The sequence below is a fragment of the Hyla sarda genome, chromosome 1 (assembly GCF_029499605.1).
Source record: "Hyla sarda isolate aHylSar1 chromosome 1, aHylSar1.hap1, whole genome shotgun sequence".
Classification (NCBI taxonomy): Eukaryota; Metazoa; Chordata; class Amphibia; order Anura; family Hylidae; genus Hyla; species Hyla sarda.
Window position 1 is genome coordinate 83,493,771 of NC_079189.1, and position 20,696 is coordinate 83,514,466.

The 20,696-nt window shown below is 43.4% G+C and overlaps 1 protein-coding gene across 4 annotated transcripts in view; it reads left to right on the forward strand.

Annotated features, from left to right (window-relative positions):
• The first annotated feature begins 233 nt into the window (after positions 1 to 233).
• WDR19 (WD repeat domain 19) overlaps positions 234 to 20,696 on the forward strand; it is a 107,198-nt gene continuing 86,735 nt past the window's right edge. For all 4 annotated transcript variants that reach the window (XR_008888709.1, XR_008888707.1, XM_056556865.1 and 1 more), the window contains exons 1-8: positions 234 to 361; positions 5,940 to 6,031; positions 7,634 to 7,699; positions 7,814 to 7,939; positions 12,685 to 12,800; positions 13,859 to 13,974; positions 15,118 to 15,198; positions 17,736 to 17,848. Coding sequence is in view for 2 of the 4 variants with exons in the window: in XM_056556865.1 (XP_056412840.1) it covers positions 356 to 361; positions 5,940 to 6,031; positions 7,634 to 7,699; positions 7,814 to 7,939; positions 12,685 to 12,800; positions 13,859 to 13,974; positions 15,118 to 15,198; positions 17,736 to 17,848 (716 nt within the window). In the remaining 2 variants the exon portion in view is untranslated. The remainder of the gene's footprint in view (positions 362 to 5,939; positions 6,032 to 7,633; positions 7,700 to 7,813; positions 7,940 to 12,684; positions 12,801 to 13,858; positions 13,975 to 15,117; positions 15,199 to 17,735; positions 17,849 to 20,696) is intronic.

Here is a 20,696-nt window from a genome sequence, read left to right on the forward strand (position 1 = left end):
GAACACTGGTCTAAAACATAAATATTAATAAATGTCAAGATTCTCTCAGCTGTGAAGTGCTGAGAACACTCTGTCCTCTGCACCGGCCATATTTGCGTGGTCATTTGCTTACTTTCAATGTGCTTTTGACTCCAACAAAATGGCAGCTGCCTTGCCTCTTTATGAGGCCACTTCCCTAGTTTCTATTCCACAAGTTTTCTAAGGCTGGGAATGAAACGGAAGTCGACGTCACTCTCTCCTTCGCGTATTGATTGGCGGAACGGTTACCATGGCATCAGGTGACGCTCTATAGTTTGCCTCCCCCCGGTTACCGTGGGTACGCGCATGCGCATTACATTACAGCACGGTGTCCACAATGAAGGTAAGGAGGCCGGAGGAATGAGGGTTCATTTTGGGCAGTGGTTCCCAAACTGTAGCCCTCCAGATGTTGCAAAACTACAATTCCCAGCATGCCTGGACAGCCTTTGGCTGTCCAGGCATGCTGGGAGTTGTAGTTTTGCAACATCTGGAGGGCCACAGTTTGGGGACCACAGATTTTGGGGTTCACCTTGGCTTATAAGGCTGCAGGGCATATCATGTAGCCTTCTTATTGTGGCAGTATAGTGCTGTGCCTGTCATTCTTGTTATATCTATGTCTCCACTACCATACTGAACTGGTGGAGGGCGCTGTCTGCTCATAGAGGCAACAGTGTTCATACAGACCCAGCCATAAGGGATGATCTCTGATCACTAATAGTTACAATAGTAGAGACTGTCCTCCATACATACAGTGCACACGTCCTGGGGATGGAGGGGAGATCAAACTCATTCCACCATTGTAGGTAAAGGGATGTAAATATTAGGAGTAGAGATGAGCTAACTTACAGTAAATTCGATTCGTCACGGACTTCTCGGCTCGGCAGTTGATGACTTATCCTGCATCAATTAGTTCAGCTTTCCGGTGCTCCGGTGGGCTGGAAAAGGTGGATACAGTCCTAGGAAAGAGTCTCCTAGGACTGTATTCACCTTTTCCAGCCCATCGGAGCACCTGAAAGCTGAACTAATTTATGCAGGATAAGTTATCAACTGCCGAGCCGAGAAGTTCGTGATGAATCGAATTTACTGTAAGTTCGCTCATCTCTAATTAGGAGGTTAATCGCCGCCCCTGCACCCTGCCTCCTCCCCTAACAGTTCTGGAGCATGTGTGGATTGTGCTGTTCCTCTGTTATTCCTCATGGAAATGTATGAGTGAACAGCAGGGTGTTCCCCTTTCCCTATACCAGTGTTTCCCTACACCCAGCTGTTGCAAAACACTACAACTCCCAGCATGCCCGGACAGCCAAACGATTTGCAATAGCTGGAGACACACTGGCAGGGAAACACTAATACAATGAATGTCGCTGCAGTCCTGCACTGTCCACGTTGACAAGTCCTATTTAAAGCATTCAGTGACATCGGGATCATTGTGCTGCAGGGACTACTGCCAGACTAGATGGAACAGTGCCACAACTGGGACCTTACAGTTGCAGATCGTTCCCATTGACTTACATACAGTTATGTGTGTGTCCCTAAAGCCTAACAGAAGTCTGGGTGCTCCATTCTTCTGTGGACATTCACCACTCCTAAGTAAGCACTAAGGCTCCTTTCACACTATGAAAAGGACCCGTTATAAAATCGCGGGCGATCGCAGGGTAAAATGGCCATTAGAAAAGCCCTAACTTACGTTGGTAAATCCCATTATAGTCCCATTATGGGATTGTTCTAATACACGTTTTAACCCGTCCTCGCCCGTCCTTCATAACGGATGTTATTTTGGGACGGGAGAAATAGTGCGTCCCCTAACCGTTCTAGAGCCTGTGTGGATTGTGCCATTTCTCAGTTATTTCTCTTGGAAATCTATTGATTCGATAAGGACTGAGGACTACAAGGGGCAGAAGCTCTTTCTCCTCTTTATTGACTCCACATCTGGTTTTGGCTACACAAATTGCCAGTCCAGTGTTGTCCTTCCGCCCGTTCTGCAAAGGAGAGATACAGCTCACACTGGATGGTACAGTCGCCAGGCAACTGTACGATACCCAGTGAGTTCTGTGCACAACCCTTTTCTGATGAACGGGACTCATGCACGTAACTTGCTGAGTGTCATACGGCTTGCTGGGTGTCATGTACGTGTGAGCTGCGTCCCTTCACACCCATCACACGGGCGGGAGGCCATGTTCACACAGTGGAAATATTCTGTTCGGAAATTCAGCAAAATTTACTGCACATTATCTTCAATGGGAATTCCACTCTTTCATTCACACAGCGGAATTTCTGCTGCAAAATGGCAACATCCAGGATTCCGCAAGATTATAAGACATGTCTTTAAATTTTGGGGAACTCCATTCAGAGCCCCATTAAGGTTAAAGGGATTATCCAGGAAAAAAACTTTTTTTCTTTTTATATATATCAACTGGCTCCAGAAAGGTAAACAGATTTGTAAATTACTTCTATTAAAAAATCTTAATCCTTTCAGTACTTATGAGCTTCCGAAGTTAAGGTTGTTCTTTTCTGTTTAAGGCTGCTTTCACACTATAAAAATTAATCCGTTACAAACGTCCGTTGGAAAAGCCCTGGTAAACGGCCGTTAAACAATCCCATTAAAGTCTATGGGATTTTTTAATTATCCTTTATGACCCGTTATAGTCCGTCATGAATAACGGCCGTTAATTGTGACGGAAGAAATAACGGCACATGCACTCATTTTTCTTCCGTCACAAGAAACGGGTAAATTAACGGCCGTTATTTTTAACATTGAAGTCTATGGCTGACGGATGAGCCTTTATGGCCTCTGTTTGCACACAGTTTATTATATCCGTTATTACTTCTGAGCATGCTCAGAAGAGGTGACATCAGCAGACTCCTGCAGTGCTGAGGGACTACTACTCCTCCCATCATGGAACAGACTTGTTTCCATGATGGGAGTAGTAATTCCCCAGGGCTGCGGGAGTCTGCAGACAGCTGGGGAGGCTACATTAGTGCTTGTACTTCAACCCCCATCATGGAGCAGAGTCTGTTCCATGATGGGGGTTGTAGTACAGGGGCTGAGGGATTGATCGCACCAGGTTTCTCTTCTGAGACCCCATGCGATCAAAAGTTATTAAGCAGGGGAGCGGGCGGCATGGTCCGCAACCCTGCGATGTATCAGTGTTTTAACTTTCACTTTTGAATCCCCCGCTGGGAGCCCTGAATGGCCAATCAGGGCTCTCAGCGAGAGATTGAAAAATGAACTTTGAGAGTAGCAGGGGCCAAAGAGCACTATGGGGGGCAAGATATATAGCGCAGCAGAGGGGTTGGCAGACACATAGCCTATATATCTAGCCCCCCCAGCAGCGCATTAGATATGACCCCCGCCTGCGCATTAAATATATACCCGCTGGCGCATTAAATATATACCCCCCGCCAGTGCATTAAATATATACCCCTGCAGCGCATGTATATGTGCCCTCGCAGCTCTTCTATATACATATGCCCCTACTGCCGTATGAATGAAAAGTATTTCTATTAGCAGCGCATAGAGTCGGCTCCTGGCTCTATACGCTGCTAATAGAAATACCTTTCATTCATATGGCAGCAGGTGTATATGTATATAGAAGCACTGGGGGGGGGGGGGGGCAGATAACGCTATATGTCTGTCCCCCCACAGCACTGCTATATGCATATACACCTGCCGCCGTATGAATGAAAAGTATTTCTATTAGCAGCGCATAGAGCCCCTTATCCCTCATGTATGGCCGAACACCTCTGCCTACAGACTCCCACAGCCGGGACCACTACTACTCCCATCATGGAACAGACTTGTTTCCATGATGGGAGTAGAAATTCCCTGGCTGCAGGAGTCTGCAGACAGCTGGGGAGGCTACATTAGTGCTTGTACTACAACCCCCATCATGGAACAGACTCTGTTCCATGATGGGGGTTGTAATACAGGGGCTGAGGGATTGATACAGGGGCTGAGGGATAGAAATACCTTTCATTCATATGGCAGCAGGTGTATATGTATATAGAAGAGCTGTGGGGGGCAGACATATAGCGTTATCTGCCCCCCCCCCCCCCCCCCCAGTGCTTCTATATACATATACACCTGCTGCCATATGAATGAAAGGTATTTCTATCCCTCAGCCCCTGTATCAATCCCTCAGCCCCTGTATTACAACCCCCATCATGGAACAGAGTCAGTTCCATGATGGGGGTTGTAGTACAAGCACTAATGTAGCCTCCCCAGCTGTCTGCAGACTCCTGCAGCCAGGGAATTTCTACTCCCATCATGGAAACAAGTCTGTTCCATGATGGGAGTAGTAGTGGTCCCGGCTGTGGGAGTCTGTAGGCAGAGGTGTTCGGCCATACATGAGGGATAAGGGGTCTTAATGGATTAATATTTATTCAGCTGTCAGCACCCGTTATTTCATCCGTTATTAAACGTCCATTTTTACAAAGAAAACGGACATGTAATAACGGATAAATGCTCATAGTGTGAAAGCAGCCTAAATCCTCTCTGATGACACCTGTCTCAGGAACCGCCCAGTTTAGAAGAGGTTTGCTATGGGGATTTGCTTCTTAACTGGGCGGTTCCTGAGACACGTGTCATCAGAGAGCACTTAAACAGAAAAGAACAACCTTAACTTCAGAAGCTCATAAGTACTGAGAGGATTAAGATTTTTTAATAGAAGTAATTTACAAATCTGTTTAACTTTCTGGAGCCAGTTGATATAAAAAAAAAAAAAAAAAAGTTTTTTCCTGGAATACCCCTTTAATGGGACTCTGAATTCTTTTCCCATTAAAAAAAAAAAAAACAAAAAAAACTGTGTAAATAAAAATAAACATATGTGATATCGCCGCGTGCGTAAATGTCCGAATTATAAAAATAATCGTTAATTAAACCGCACCGATAATGGCGTACGTGCAAAAAAATTCCAAAGTCCAAAATAGTGCATTTCTGGTCACTTTTTATATCATGAAAAAATGAATAAAAAGCGATCAATAAGTCCTTTCAATAATGGTAGCGCTAAAAACTTCAGATCATGGTGCAAAAAATGAGTCCTCATACCGCCCCATATGCGGAAAAATAAAAAAGTTATAGGGGTCAGAAGATGACAATTTTAAACGTATACATTTCCTGCATGTAGTTATGATTTTTTCCAGAAGTACAACAAAATCAAACCTATATAAGTAGGGTATCATTTTAATCTTATGGACCTACAGAATAAAGATAAGGTGTCATTTTTACCGAACTATGCACTGCGTAGAAACGGAAGCCCCCAAAAGTTACAAAATTGCGTTTTTTTTTTTTAAATTTTTGTCTCACAATGATTTTTTTTTCCATTTCGCCGTAGATTTTTGGGTAAAATTATGTCATTAAAAAGCAGAATTGGTGGCGCAAAAAATAAGCAATCATATGGATTTTTAGGTGCAAAATTGAAAGAGTTATGATTTTTTAAAGGTAAGGAATGAAAATAACGAAAATGCAAAAACGGAAAAACCCCGGGTCCTTAAGGAGTTAATACATGTGTGAACAAAAGCCCACTTTGATGTGGAGTTTATTAGAACCAAAAATGTACTGTTTATGAGCCATAAAACAGCCATTTTAGGGTTAAAAAAAAAACTGTGTGTAAACATAGCCTTACAGCGATGGTGGATGTTGGTAGTGGACGGCAGTGGATTTTGGTTCTGTCAACCAGTCAGTATAGGAAGAGATGGTGGAATCGGACCATCAATGGGACATAAGTGTAGCCTAGCAGCCTGTAGACCTATACAATGTTATAGGATCTGTGTTTGTTGTGTATAAAATGTGCACACATACTCCATCAATATGAATAAACCAACATGGCAAAATCCTAAAAATGTTCATGTATTATGTGTATACATTCCATTACTGAGTGAACCTTTCGCCTACAATAATACAATGTATTCTTCTGTTCTCCCAGCGGGTGTTTTCATTGACAGAAAAGGGATTACTTGGCCATCCCATCCAATATGTGTGGCAGAAGACTTTAGGAAATTACATTGTAGTTACCGGGTAAGTAGATCATTCTATAAGGCTTTTTATTATTCCCCTGTACTTTCTTCACCTGATAAGGTTATAGCAGGGTATTGTTTTGGAACCGCTTAGTATCAGCAGATGATCTATACAGTGGTCCCTCAAGTTACAATATTAATCGGTTCCAGGACGACCATTGTATGTTGAAACCATTGAATGTTGAGACCATAACTCTATGGAAACCTGGTAATTGGTCCTGAAGCCACCAAAATGTCATCCGAAAATAGGAAAAAGTGAGGATTAAACAAAAATAAGTAGATTATGAATACAGATAAAGCAAATCCTTATATATAAAAGTAAGAAAGATCTGCTGGGAGCTGTAATCACTGTCTATGTCAGCGTTTCCCAACCAGGGTGCCTCCAGCTGTTGCAAAACTACAACTCCCAGCATGCCCCGACAGCCAAAGGCTGTCCGGGCATGCTGGGAGTTGTAGTTTTGCAACAGCTGGAGGCACCCTGGTTGGGAAACGCTGGTCTATGTAGAGGACAGGAGCTTCTTCAGGGTCCTGTACAAGTACATGCAATGTCCTAAAAATGTAAAATGGAGCTGCCCTCACCTGGTGTCCAAAGGAGCAGCTAACCCTGCACAGGTAAAGAGTAAAGAACATGTAACACCTCCCTGTAGGGGGCGATACCAGACACCAGTCAGTGCATGCACTTCAGTAATACAGGGGTTTTACCAGTGAATGCCCATTATGATTGGTCAGTTCTCCCAGCCATTGACACATTTCACAGATCTGGACTGTCCGGAGCATTGTATGTTGAGTCTGGTTTCAAGTTGCAGTGGTTCAGAAAAACCATTGTATGTTGAAACTATTGTATGTTGAGGCCATTGTAAGTTGAGGGATCACTGTAATTTAGTCATTCTGAAATTCTGTGATTTTCTAATTCCCCATTTTTGCTCTTCAGGAACCGTTAACAAAATACAAGCTCCTGTACCGTGCATTGCTCTAACACTTTCTCTTGCCTTTTTAGACAGGTTTACATATGTTCAGTGACTCAGAGCCATCCCAGATAGGAATTCTGGACCCAAAAATTTGGGTTCATTGTACCTGGCATCCTATGCAATTCCCCTCAGGCTGGGATGAGGTGCAGTACCATTCATGTGGATGATCCAGCATGGTTGTGTTAGATTTTGTGCTCCAGTGCTTTATGCTGGGTGGCAGCATATGTGTATGGCCTTATACATAGTTTAGACCCTGACTGATTGTTAGATAGAGTCGGGTGAAGTGCACGCTTAGCGCTTTCTCTCCCGGATCAGTGTCATGTGATCAAGACAGTTGCATAATTTTAGTCTATAGGACCATCTTGACCACATAGACACACACAGACTGTGACCGATCAAACATTTGACATTTCCCTAGGACATGTAAAAAGTAATTATGAGGACAGGTACACTTTAAGGTATCAGTTCTTTAAAAAGCAGTCATCCGAAGTAATAAAACCCTACTATAGTGTTTTCCAAACAGTGTGTCTCCAGCTGTTGCAAAACTACAACTCTCCGCATGCCCGGAAAGCCTTCCTTTATTTTAAAGACTGTATCATAACTATAGTGATGTGTTTACACTTGTATCTCTTCAGAGTGGATCACACTGTGAAAATCTATGATCGCCATGGCCAGAAGAAGGATGAAATTAATTTACCAGGGTGAGTGCAGTTACTGGGCTGGATACACTCCAGCTCTGTACTAGATTGTAGGTAGTGCTTTTTTGTTTTACTTTGTAGATTTTGATTTTCTAAGTATTATTAATTTTCTTTTAGTGTATGTTACTCAATGGATTGGGACAAAGATGGCAATGCTCTGGCCATTGTTGCTGAAAAATCAAGTTCCATCTACATGTGGGACCCAAATACATGTAAAACAAGCCAGTTGGACAGTGGCATGAGGTAAGCTGGCATCCTCAGATTTATCATTCCATCCCTTTATTAACATATGTCGCTATACGTATTAATAGTGCTATTTTATAGCACATTCAATTTAAATAAAGCTTCTTCTATGGTAAGAATCGGTTAGAGAAAAAAGAGAAGACCTAACAGGAGCAGTGGGGTCCAGGGATTAGCCCAAGAACCATTTAGATGGCCGCTCACCTTAAAAAAGATAAATGAAAGCATTTCACCCCAGTGATAATGGAGTACTAAGTGAGGGTAGAGTCTCTGCTTGCCTTCTGGGTTGCAGGGAACAGCTACACTGCTGTCCTGGATGCAGAAGAGGAGGAACTTGAAAGAAAACCCTTTGAAGATGGCGCTGCGGCTCCCTCAAAATGAAGAGGATGGACTGGATATGTTTTAAAGGTTCACAGTGGAACCATATTTATTGAGTAAAGAAAAATAACAAACATGAGATGGCGCATTTCGGGAGGTGAGGATCCTGATCTGAGGAAGGGGGGCACCTCCCGAAACGCGTCCTCTCATGTTTGTTATTTTTCTTTACTCAATAAATATGGTTCCCCTGTGAACCTTTTAAACATACCAGTCCATACTCTTCATTTTGAGGGAGTCACAGCGCCATCTTCAAAGGGTTTTCTTTCAAGTTTCTCCTCTTCTATGGTAAGAGCAGTGGCTAGCATTACCCTGTGGACTTTAATCACAGTCTGCTTCTGTCTACTCTGTCTGGACAAAAAAAATAAATTGAAAAATACTTAAATGGGTACTCCGGTTCTCCAGCCTTCTGAACATTTGTGATGTCTCGCCACACCCCTTCATGTCTATGGGAGGGGACATGTCGGCCATCACGCCCTCTCCCATAGACATGAATGGAGGGGGCGTGACGTCACAAGAAGGCGTGGACGTGATGTCAGTACCACTGCCGAGGGAACTCGGCGTCTGTTTAGAACGCCGGGTGCTGCAGAGGATTGCAGGGTACCCCTTTTAAAGAGAACCTGTTTGCAGATAAGTCCATACAGAGGTTTTGGAGAGGAGTCTACAGTGGGGATCAAAAGTTTGGGCACCCCCAGGTAAAAATTCGTATTAATGTGCATAAAGAAGCCAATGAAAGATGGAAAAATCATCAAATTACAGATTAGACATTCTTATAATATGTCAACAAAAGTTAGATTTTACTTTTACCATCATTTACACTTTCAAAAAAATGGCATCTGCAAAAGTTTGGGCACCCTGCAGAATTTATAGCATGCACTGCCCCCTTGGCAAAGCTGAGACCTGCCAGTGTCATGGATTGTTCTCAATCATCATCTGGGAAGACCAGTTGATGTCAATCTCAAAGGTTTTAAATGCCCAGACTCATCTGACCTTGCCCCAACAATCAGCACCATGGGTTCTTCTAAGCAGTTGTCTGGAAATCTGAAACTGAACATAGTTGATGCTCACAAAGCTGGAGAAGGCTATAACAAGATAGCAAAACGTTTTCAGATGTCAATATCCTCTGTTCGGAATGTAATTAAGAAATGGCAGTCATCAGGAACAGTGGAAGTTAAAGCAAGATCTGGAAGACCAAGAAAAATATCAGACAGAACAGCTCGCAGGATTGTGAGAAAAACCATTCAAAACCCACGTTTGACTGCACAATCCCTCCAGAAAGATCTGGCAGACACTGGAGTTGTGGTACACTATTCCACTATAAAGAGATACTTGTACAAATATGGTCTTCATGGAAGAGTCATCAGAAGAAAACCTTTTCTATGTCCTCACCACAAAAATCTGCGTTTGAACCTTGCAAATGAACATATAGGCTAGCCTGATGCATTTTGGAAACAAATTCTGTGGATCGATGAGGTTAAAATTGAACTTTTTGGCCGGAATGAGCAAAGGTACGTTTGGAGAAGAAGGGGAACAGAATTTAATGAAAAGAACCTCTGTCCAACTGTTAAGCATGGAGGTGGATCAATCATGCTTTGGGGTTGTATTGCAGCCAGTGGCACAGGGAACACCTTACGAGTAGAAAGGAAAATGGATTCAATAAAATTTCAGCAAATTTTGGATGCTAACTTGATGCCATCTGTGAAAAAGTTAAAGAGAGGATGGCTTCTACAAATGGATAATGATCCTAAACACACCTCGAAATCCACGGGGGATTACATCAAGAGGCGTAACCTGAAGGTTTTGCCATGGCCTTCACAATCTCCTGACCTCAACATAATTGAAAATCTATGGATAGACCTTGAAAGATCAGTGCGTGACAGACAGCCCAGAGATCTCAAAGAATTGGAAGACTTTTGTAAGGAAGAATGGGCAAAGATACCTCAAACAAGAATTGAAAGACTTTTGGCTGGCTACAAAAAGCGTTTACAAGCTGTGATACTTGCCAAAGGGGGCAGTACAAGATATTAACTCTGCAGGGTGCCCAAACTTTTGCAGATGCCATTTTTTGTTTTGTTATTTTAAAAGTGTACATGATGGAAATAAAATCTAACTAATGTCTAATCTGTAATTTGATGCCTTTTGGAGATTTTTCCATCTTTCCTTGGCTTCTTTATGCACATTAATACAATTTTTTTTACCTGGGGTGCCCAAACTTTTGATCCCCACTGTAAAACTTTTAGATAATTTTATACATTTTTTGTTGGAATAAAATGTGACAAAAAAGCAGCATTTTTTTTTACACGTTTAAGCCGTTCGCCGTACGGGATCATTAATATAGTATTTTGATAGTTCGGACACTTACGCACGCGGCGATACCAAATATGTTTATAAAAAAAAAATTTATGCTTTTTGAAAAACGGCCAGTTTTCATTTTTATTGAGGGAGGGGATTTTTCACTTTTTTTAACTTTTTTTTGTAATTTTTCATTTTTTCCCCCGCTTTTTATGTAAAAACTATCTATAGCAACCATTTCATTGCTAATACTGTTCAGTGCTATGCATAGGGCATAGCACTGATCAGTATTATCGGTGATCTTCTGCTCTCATCTGCTCGATCTCAGACCAGAGCAGAAAACGGCGGGAGACGGATGATCGGATCCCTGCGGCAGCGCTGCAGGTGATCCGATCATCTATTTTAATATGCGCATTGCCGCAGATGCTGTGGCCTGTACTGATCACGGCATCTAAGGGGTTAATGGCGGACATCCATGCGATCGCGGATGTCGGCCATTACCGGCGGGTCCCCGGCTGCCGCTAGCAGCCGTAACCTGCCGTGTATGACACGAGCACCGCTTCGATGCTCGTGGTCATACACATGACGTAAATATATATCCTGGTGCGCTAAGTACCGCTGCACCAGGACGTACATTTACATCCATGGTCGTTAAGGGGTTAAAGGGGTACTCTGTCCCTAGACATCGTATCTCCTATCCAAAAGATAGGGGATAAGATGTCTAATCGCGATCTTGGCTGCGGCACCCCAGACATCCGGTACACGAACAAACTTTGCTCCGTGCCGTACGACTGGCGATGCGGGGCAGAGGCTCGTGATGTCACGGTGATGCCCTGCTCGTGACGTCACGGCCATGCCCCCTCAATGCAAGTCTATGGGGCTGTGGCCATGATGTCACGAACCTCTGGCGCTGCACTTGATGCTCTAAACGAACGCCGGGTGCAGCAGGGAGATTGCGAGGGTCCCATCGGCAGGACCCCTGCGATCAGACATCTTATCCCCTATCCTTTGGATAAGATGTCTAGGGGAGGAGTACCCCTTTAAAGTATATATTGCATGCCTTTTTATAGACATAATTTTTCTTACACCATAAACTTTAGATAAAAACGTCATAAATAAAGTTTTACCTATTTCCTTCCTGATTAAATGTCTACACAGAACTGTTTCTAGTGAGCTACATTGTCAGAGGTGTTTTCTTTATAACTGGCACTGTAAAGTAATCTGATAAAGACAAAAAAACTATGCTCATAAATTATAGGAGTTTGCTCAGTTGCTTGGGATGTCTGTAACTACAGTGTCATCTATTTCCAGTAGTACACAGCAGAATAATGGATACAGCTCTGGAGTATAATAAGTTAATTAATTCCGTGTATCTAAATCTCATCCAAGAAACATTACTGTTGTTTTTAAGGCTGATCTTACATTATATCTATGTTAATGGGGTTAATAAAAAAACTTTATTTATTTATTTTTTTATATCAACTGGCTCCAGAAAGTTAAACAGATTTGTAAATTACTTCTATAAAAAAAATCTTAATCCTTCCAATAATTATCAGCTGCTGAAGTTGAGTTGTTCTTTTCTGTCTGGCCACAGTGCTCTCTGCTGACACCTCTGCTTGTCTCAGGAACTGCACAGAGTAGAAGAGGTTTGCTATGGGGATTTGCTTCTACTCTGGACAGTTCCCGAGACAATTGTCATCAGAGAGCACTTAGACAGAAAAAGAACAACTCAACTTCAGCAGCTCATAAGTACTATTAAAAAATCGTAATCCTTTCAGAAGTCATTTACAAATCTGTTTAACTTTCAGGAGCCAGTTTTTTCCTGGATAACCCTTTTAACCATAGGTGGCAGATATCCTCATATATTGTTTACAGCTTTTTTATGTATTTATTTATTTTCATAAAATGTTAAATGCGTAAAACTATTAAGCACCTTATGTTTATATTCAAAACATATAAAATAAAGATTTAAAGAAAGACAGAAAAAAACTATACAGTATACAGAAGGGAAAATGGTGCTCATAATATACATGTATCTGAGTTTTCACAGTCACTATTATTTTTTCTTAATATTTGGTTAGAGATCAAATGTCTTTCCTCCTCTGGTCAAAGACTAGTTCATTGCTGGCTGTGGGGACATCGAAAGGAAACCTGCTGGTTTATAATCTGCAAACATCTAGGAAAGTGCCCGTCCTGGGTAAGCTGCTGTACATGTCTTGTATAAAAAAAATATATATATGTATATACATATATGTCATAAAAATATTTTAAAGGTTTTGTAGAAGAAGATTGCGTATAAGAACAATCAGAGTTTAGCCAATGTTTAGAAGTTCAGGTTCTGATAAGAAAGACTCCCATTCCAGTGACCACCATTGTATTTGTTGACATATGTATTTTGCAATCTCTCTCTAATTTGGCTGTTTAAAAGGGCTTCCCAATGGCGAGCTAGCTGAGCATATAGAAAGCAGTGTTCCTGATGGGACCAACTGCAAAACCAACTAAGGATATCATATAGATCAGTGTTTCCCAACCAGTGTGCCACCAGCTGTTGCAAAACTACAACTCCCAGCATGCCCGGACAGCCGAAGGCTGTCCGGGCATGCTGGGAGTTGTAGTTTTGCAACATCTGGAGGCACACCGGTTGGGAAACATTGATATAGATGGATTTGCAAAAAGATCTAGGAGATCATCTTGATAAATTATTTTGTGCACCAAATAATTGTATTTGTCTAAGTTTTCATGTGGTATCATAAACCAGTAATCCTTTTCTTCGTAGAGAAGACGGAAATGAAAGGATGCACTCACCCGGTGGTCTTGATAGCAGAAGACTTTATTTCATCATCGATACAGCACGCAGGCGGGTAGGAGCAGAGGAGCAACCTCGCAGCAACAGGCTGTTTCCTGCGCACATGGCGCATTTCTTCGGGCTGCTGATCGATCAGCAGCCCGAAGAAGTGTGCCTTGTGTGCAGGAAACAGCCTGTTGCTGTGAGGTTGCTCCTCTGCGCCTACCCGCCTGCGTGCTGTACCGATGATGAAATAAAGTCTTCTGCTATCAAGACCACCGGGTGAGTGCATCCTTTCATTTCCGTCTTCTTGATGAACATTTGTCTCTGCTACTTTGTGGATTGCACCCCCGATACCGCACGGATTGTGTGAATTGTCTACATGTTTTCTGCTGGGATCGGTTACTTTTGGGCAGCCGTGCCGTACTACAGTTCTTGTTACCTGTCCAGTAATTATTTTCTTTCTGCAGGTAAACATACCAGACGCATTACTTGTGGCTGCTGGAGCTCTCAGAACTTACTGGCTTTGGGAGGGGAAGATAAAATGATTACTATCAGTAATCAGGAAGGGGACACAGTCCGACAGGTATGTCATAAATGTCCAAATGCATTCCTAATAATAATTGAACTAAACCCTTTCATTTTTATATTGCCAAAATATTCCGCAGCGCAGTACATGGCTTATCATCTCTGAAATCGGTCTCTGTCTCAATTGGGGATTAAAGGGTACCTTTCACCCAAAAAACTTTTGATATATTATAGATTAATGTATGCAGTTGCATGTTATTAAAAAATATGCTTCTATTTAATTTTCCACTTTGAAAAAATGAACACTAGAGGTCTCCATACCAGTCCTGTCCGCAAGCCCTTTTTATAGATTTCAGACTCTTGCTGGAGTCCGAAATCTCAGACTGCAGCCGGAACACAGACAAGCTCAGCACTGCTCCCTGCCTGTGAATCAGACAGGCAGGAGCCAGCACTGTGCTCATAGCACAGCGGGGCATACTCCTGACTCTGCCTTACTGCATGCCCTCATTCATTTTACTATCTGAGCTCCGATCTTTCTTCTCTCTGCACATGCAGTTGTAAACAGATAGGAGAAGATTCAGAGCTGCTGGCTGCTGTGTTCATAGCCTCTATGCTGGGCCACTCCCCCTTCCTCCCTCACACTAGAACGGCTGAATGAGCAGCAAAGAAGACAATAAATCAGCTAGAAAGAGGGGGGTTTGAATGAAAAGAAACACAGGGATAGTGTCAGTGAGAGTCAGGGACGATGGGAGGGGGGATTAGGGAGAGTTTAGATCATGATAGGTATTCTTTAAAATCTCAATTTCAAATCCCTCCCCCCAATAGTATGTTTTTTGGAAGGAAACCCATGCAAACACGAGAAGAACATACAAACTCCTTGCAGATATTGTTTTTGGTGCTAGTTAAACTCAGAACCACATTGCTAATCATTGAGTCTCTCTGCTGCCACTATCACCCATATTCCAATTTATACTTCCAATTCAGACATTTGATACCTTTATTATATAGATCCTGTGTGTACAAATTAATAGAGACATATCAGAATATAGTACCAGTGGTACAATACAATGGTAGGAAGGTGTTCTCCCAAGCTGCTCTCTGCCAAACCTCAGTATCAGACTTTGAGCAAGTTGCTTGCTGTGCAAGTGTTTTTTATGTTAACTACATTCAATTTTTATTTTATTTAATTTTTGCCCTGCAGACCTCTGTGAGGATGGAACCGAGTGACATTCAGTTCTCAGTGATGAAGACAGATGAGCGGGCATCATCAGGAGAAAGCACTGTAATATCCATTTGTCCTCGTAAATGTGGCTGTTGTCTAATCACATTTTATTTTCTGTTGTACATTTAAGTGATGGATGAAGTGTAAAAAATCGGAAAAGAGGGGGGTTAGTTTGACGCACTGCTGGCTGCTTTCTCCTATTATCGCATAAAATATGGTTTGGAGCAACATATAACTCCTAGTTATGTTTCCCTTTGTCAGATGTATTTTCCGACTATAAAGTAGTTAAAGGAGTAGTCCAGTGGTGAACCCAGTGGTGAACAACTTATCCCCTATCCTAAGGATAGAGGATAAGTATGAGATCGCGGGGGGGGGGGGGGGTCCGACCGCTGGGGCCCCCCTGCGATCTCCTGTACGGAGCCCCGACAGCCCGCACGAAGCGGCGGCTGACACGCCCCCTCAATACAACTCTATGGCAGAGCCGAAGCGCTGCCTTCGGCAATCTCCGGCTCTGCCATAGAGATGTATTGAGGGGGCGTGTCGGCCGCCGCTTCGTGCGGAGGTCGACACCCGCTATCTGGCCGGAGAGCCTGGCCCCCGTACAGAGAGATCGCAGGGGCCCCAGCGGTCGGACCCCCCGCGATCTTAAACTTATCCCCTATCCTTAGGATAGGGGATAAGTTTTTAACCACTGGACTACCCCTTTAAGAAATAGAGAGGTAGGAACCAGCGCATAAAGATCTTCAGGTTTATTGGAGTAAAATCACAGAGGCAGATAAGAACACATACTGCCATGCGGAGTAACAGTGACTGCCAAACGCCTTAGGTTGTACACATAATTCTGTATACCACATATCAATTATCGTACATAGAAAGTACCAAGCGTCCTCTGAAACTTAGAATTCAGGAACACATTTGAGGCATCTGCAATCTGCACCATGTCTCAGGTGCGTCTAAACATTTTTGTGATATTCACAATAGCGATCTCTCCTCTTTTTCATTTCATGGCATTGAAAAAGTGTACAGGCCAAAACGAAGAGGAGACTGGGTGAAGCTTCTCCGTAATCGGGAAGTTTTTTGGATACATAATCTACAATGTTATCAATCACATGGCCTTAAACCTTAGATCGGACATAATTTTACACTATTAGGGTACGTTCACACGTGCGGATTTACAGCGTATTTTACGCTGCAGATCCGCCGCTGAAGGACCTCTGTATGGTGCCCTTAAATGTGCCTGTGATGTGCGAGTCACTGTGCATGCGCATGCGCGGTGTACTCATTGCGGCCACTTCCCCTGCTCAATGAGCTAGGGCCTAGGCCAAGAGCTGCCGCGATGTGCGAGTATAGTGCGCATGCGTGCGGCGACTCGCACATCGCAGTGTGTCTGCTCGTAGCGTCGTATTGCCGCTCCGAGCAGGCATGTATAAAGGCAGCATATAGGAGGTCCTTCAGCGGCGGATCCGCAGCGAAATATGCGAATCTGAACGTACCCTTAAACAGTCTCCTTTGGTGCCAGTCCCTTTTCTTTTGTTTTGTTTTTTCAGCTTAGGACTATATATTAAGATGTATTTTCTGTATTACGTTCCTATATATAGTTTTTGTTTGTGTTTGTGTTTTTGTACATGAGTTCAATGCTTAGTGTAAGGCAGTTTCACTGTGTGCGGCGCTTTGAGTTTATGGGTTTTCCACCCATTCTTCGCCCCACCTGTGAACCACCATATAAATGCTTGCCTACCAATCACTTTGCATCAGTCTGAAGAGTCACGTGACCTGAAACGGGTCACGGGACCTGAAACGCGTCACTGTTACTCTGTATGTCTGTATGTGTCCTTATCTGCCTCTGTGATAAATCTGAAGATCTTTATGCGCTTGTTCCTGCTTCTCTATTTCTTGTCTATTGCTTGGAGATTACCGTGCGCTAGGATAAGTGAAGCCTACTCCCATCTTCTATTGTTTATAAAGTAGTTAATCTACAAAGCACAAGCTGCAGGTATATTGTGTTTAACTGTACCTGTACTATCAATTAAAAAAAGAAACCTGTACTTATTCTTATCTCCTGTGCCATCACATATGCAATGGACTGAATACGCTGGCACTGTGCTGTGGATGACCTTCAGTACACAACTTTAGATGGCATGGGGGTTAGTAATTCATGGTACTATGTGAGCAGAGGAAAACACCAACAGAATCTAGGCAAGACAGGATTTACATCACAAAAGCAGCCATGTCTCAGTGGTAAATGATGATGATTATAAGCTACACAAGGGACATCTGCCCAGAACTTCAGTGGTTGCCAATAGGAAAAGCCTTGCATTTACACAGTCCAAGCTCTTTTCAGCACAAAAAAACTGCTAAGCCCCGCCCCCACTTCCTGTGTTCGGTCTTGTTGTCCTTTGAGACTGAGATAAGCTCAGCCTAACCACAGGCAGTAAGTAAGTAAATGTTTATGTTAACTTATCCTGAGAAGTCTGTTAAAAAAGACAATTTAGCTAAGTAGAGGAGCATTGATTCTAGTTATTTATAACATGTTATACATTAGCTTGAAGTCTATTTTTTTTTTTATCCGTAACTGTTTCTAATGTTGCTTCTTTCAGGTTAGTGTTGTTGTAGGCAAGAAAACCTTGTTCCTATTCAACCTGAATGATCCTGATAACCCAATAGAACTGGCTTTTCAGCAGCGTTATGGCTCCATTGTTTCCCATCGATGGTAAGCTATCTAAGGCAGTATGCATGCATGCTCCATTATTATAGAATTAAAGGAAACCTGTCACCTGCTTTATGCTGCCTAAACTGTGGGTAGCAAAAAAACGGTGCAGGTAGTGAGTCCCAGGACACTATGATTTACTCTAAAATGCTCGCACATTATATTATTATTATATTATTTTAAAAAAGCCGCCAGGACCCAGGTAGGCATGGGGGTGGAGGTGGGGGGGTCCCCACGGCTGCATCCTGCCTACCCTAAGTGACGCCTCTCTCCTTATCTGTGCTGGCCGGCTAGAGAGCAGCCGCCGGGACCTACACCAGTGACTAGTTACCTGGGTCCCAGCTGCTTTGTGATAAAATAAATAAGGGCTTATTTAAAGGTGTACTCCACTGCTCAGCGTTAAATATTACCCGTCACTATGGAGAACAAATGAGTTCTTGCTTGTATAAAAAACATACATTTATTGTAATCTTCTTGACATCATGGCAGACATAAAACAAGACCTCTTCATGTAAAAACTGTCCTTAGCATACAGTAGATACAATAGGAAGGTTATGTAGGCGTGTCCTTAGACTTGTCTCATCAGCTGGGCTTTCTGTGTGTTGGATCCATCTTGGGATATCATCCTTTATCAGGCTGGCTTGGTCTGGTCTGGCTTGGCCCCGCCTTCCTTCCTCCTTGGTTAGCTTAGCTCAGCTTCTTCCTTCATTGGCTTAGCTTCCTTCATTAGCTTTGAAGCCCCAACCTTATATACCACCTTATAAACCATAACTATGGGTGTGTTTACTATGATTGAAGGTGTGTCCTTTATATATGTGGGCGTATTTATCCTAACTAATCCTGTGTTTACTATCCATAAATATACCTATATAGTACATATCTCCTCAGGGATGTGGAAATCCTATCGCCCGACGCCTGGGACATGTAGTTCTGGGCGCCGGGCAGGTGAATTTTTCATAGATTTAGCCCTGTATCGGGCAAGCAGGGACAGACCGACTTCCCCCTTATTTTTCTTTAATGCCGGTGTAAGGCGCAGGAGCCGATGCAAGTCTGCACCTCACACCGGCGCTCAGGGTGTATGGAGGGGGCGGCGGCCCCCGACTGATTTCAGTAGCCAGGGGCCGCTGCTCAGAGCCCACCCAACCGGCTTTTCTGCCTGTCTACGTGATTGTGGCTGAGAGCAGATTTGCAAACGTGCGCTGCATAGGCACAAGTCTGCTCTTAGCCCCTGAGGTGTCGGTGGGAGGTGAAAAAAAATCAAACCCATGAAAAATTCGGACCGCTCCTCCCCTCCGCTCCCCAAAGTTTGCTGAAGCTAGAGCGGGGAGGAGCGAGGGCAGAGCCCGAGATCGCACGTCTGCAGGAGATAATTAAGCCACGCCCCATCATCCCCCCCCCCCCTCCCGGAGGATGGAGAGCGCAGCTCTGCATAATACAAGAAGACAGGGGGAGAATGAGGACATACACAGCTCCTCCCGTCCCCCGCACACAGCTCCTCCCCTCCCCCGTACACAGCTCCTCCCCCCCGTACACAGCTCCTCCCCTCACCTGCTCTGTCTACACAGGACCTCACTTATCACAGGGCGGTTTCAAGTTTTCACTGGGGAAAATATTGAGCAGGGGGAGGGGAGAGGACGTGTGTGTGAGGAGACATACTGCACTGCACAGGCTGGGGATTTCACCTCACACAGGCTCAGGTGAGGAGGCAGAGCATGCAGGCGGCAGGAAGGGTTGTTGTATATGTATGTAATGTATGATTAGGGGGGGGTGTATCAGCGGCAGGTGTATGTATAATGTGTGCATATGTATGGTGTATGTGTCATTTGTATATATGATGTGAATGTGTGTATGTGATGTATGATGTGGGGTGGGCAGCGGCAGGTGTATGTATAATGTGTGCATATGTAAGGTGTATATTTATGGTGTGAGTGTATGTGTATATATGATGTGTGTATGTGTGATGTGTATATATGATGATGTGTGTATGGTGTATGTGTGATGTGTGTATGTAATGGATGATGTGGGGGGGGGGGCAGCAGCAGGTGTATGTATGATGTCTATATGTATGGAATGTATAATATAGGGGACAGTGGCCGGTGTATATGTGTATGCATGTATGTTTTGTACAGGGGCGGATTGACAAGTGCTGCTGCCTGTTGTGCTATCTAATTTTTTTTATTTTTTTTTAGTGGCTTCTGGCTACCCGCACTAAATTGCACCCCCAGAATCCCACCGTTCATACTTGCCCAGCGACCAAGAGCCCCACGGATGCACGCAAACACGCCCGAACCAAAACTACAACTCCCAGCATGTTGCACCATAACCTAATCTGTAGAACTATAAAGTGCAACATGTTGAGAGTTGTAGTTTTGTTTCGGGTCAGCTGCAGAGCCATAGGCTGCATCAGGGCATGCTGGGTGTTGTAGTTTCTAACTGCAATTCCCAGTATTCCTTGACACAGCCTATGGCTCTGCAGCTGACACAAACCAAAACTACAACTCCCAGCATGTTACACAATAACCTTAACTGTACTACTATACAGTGCAACATGCTGCAACACCCACACAACCATAGGCTGTATCAGGGCATGCTGGGGGTTGTAGTTATCTAGTAACTAAATGCAACGTAATGTCACATAAATTAGAGTAAATAAAATGCACCACATAAACTGGAGAAGCAGAACACACTCCCAGTAACACAGCGCTGTTCAGTGTTTTCCAACCAAAAGACTCCATATATAAGTCCCTATGAAGACAAAAAAATAGTGATTAAAATATTTTAAGAAGTGCTTATATATGTGAATAAGCCCCTTTCCTAATAAAAGTTCCGATAATAAATGGTTCCGATAAAA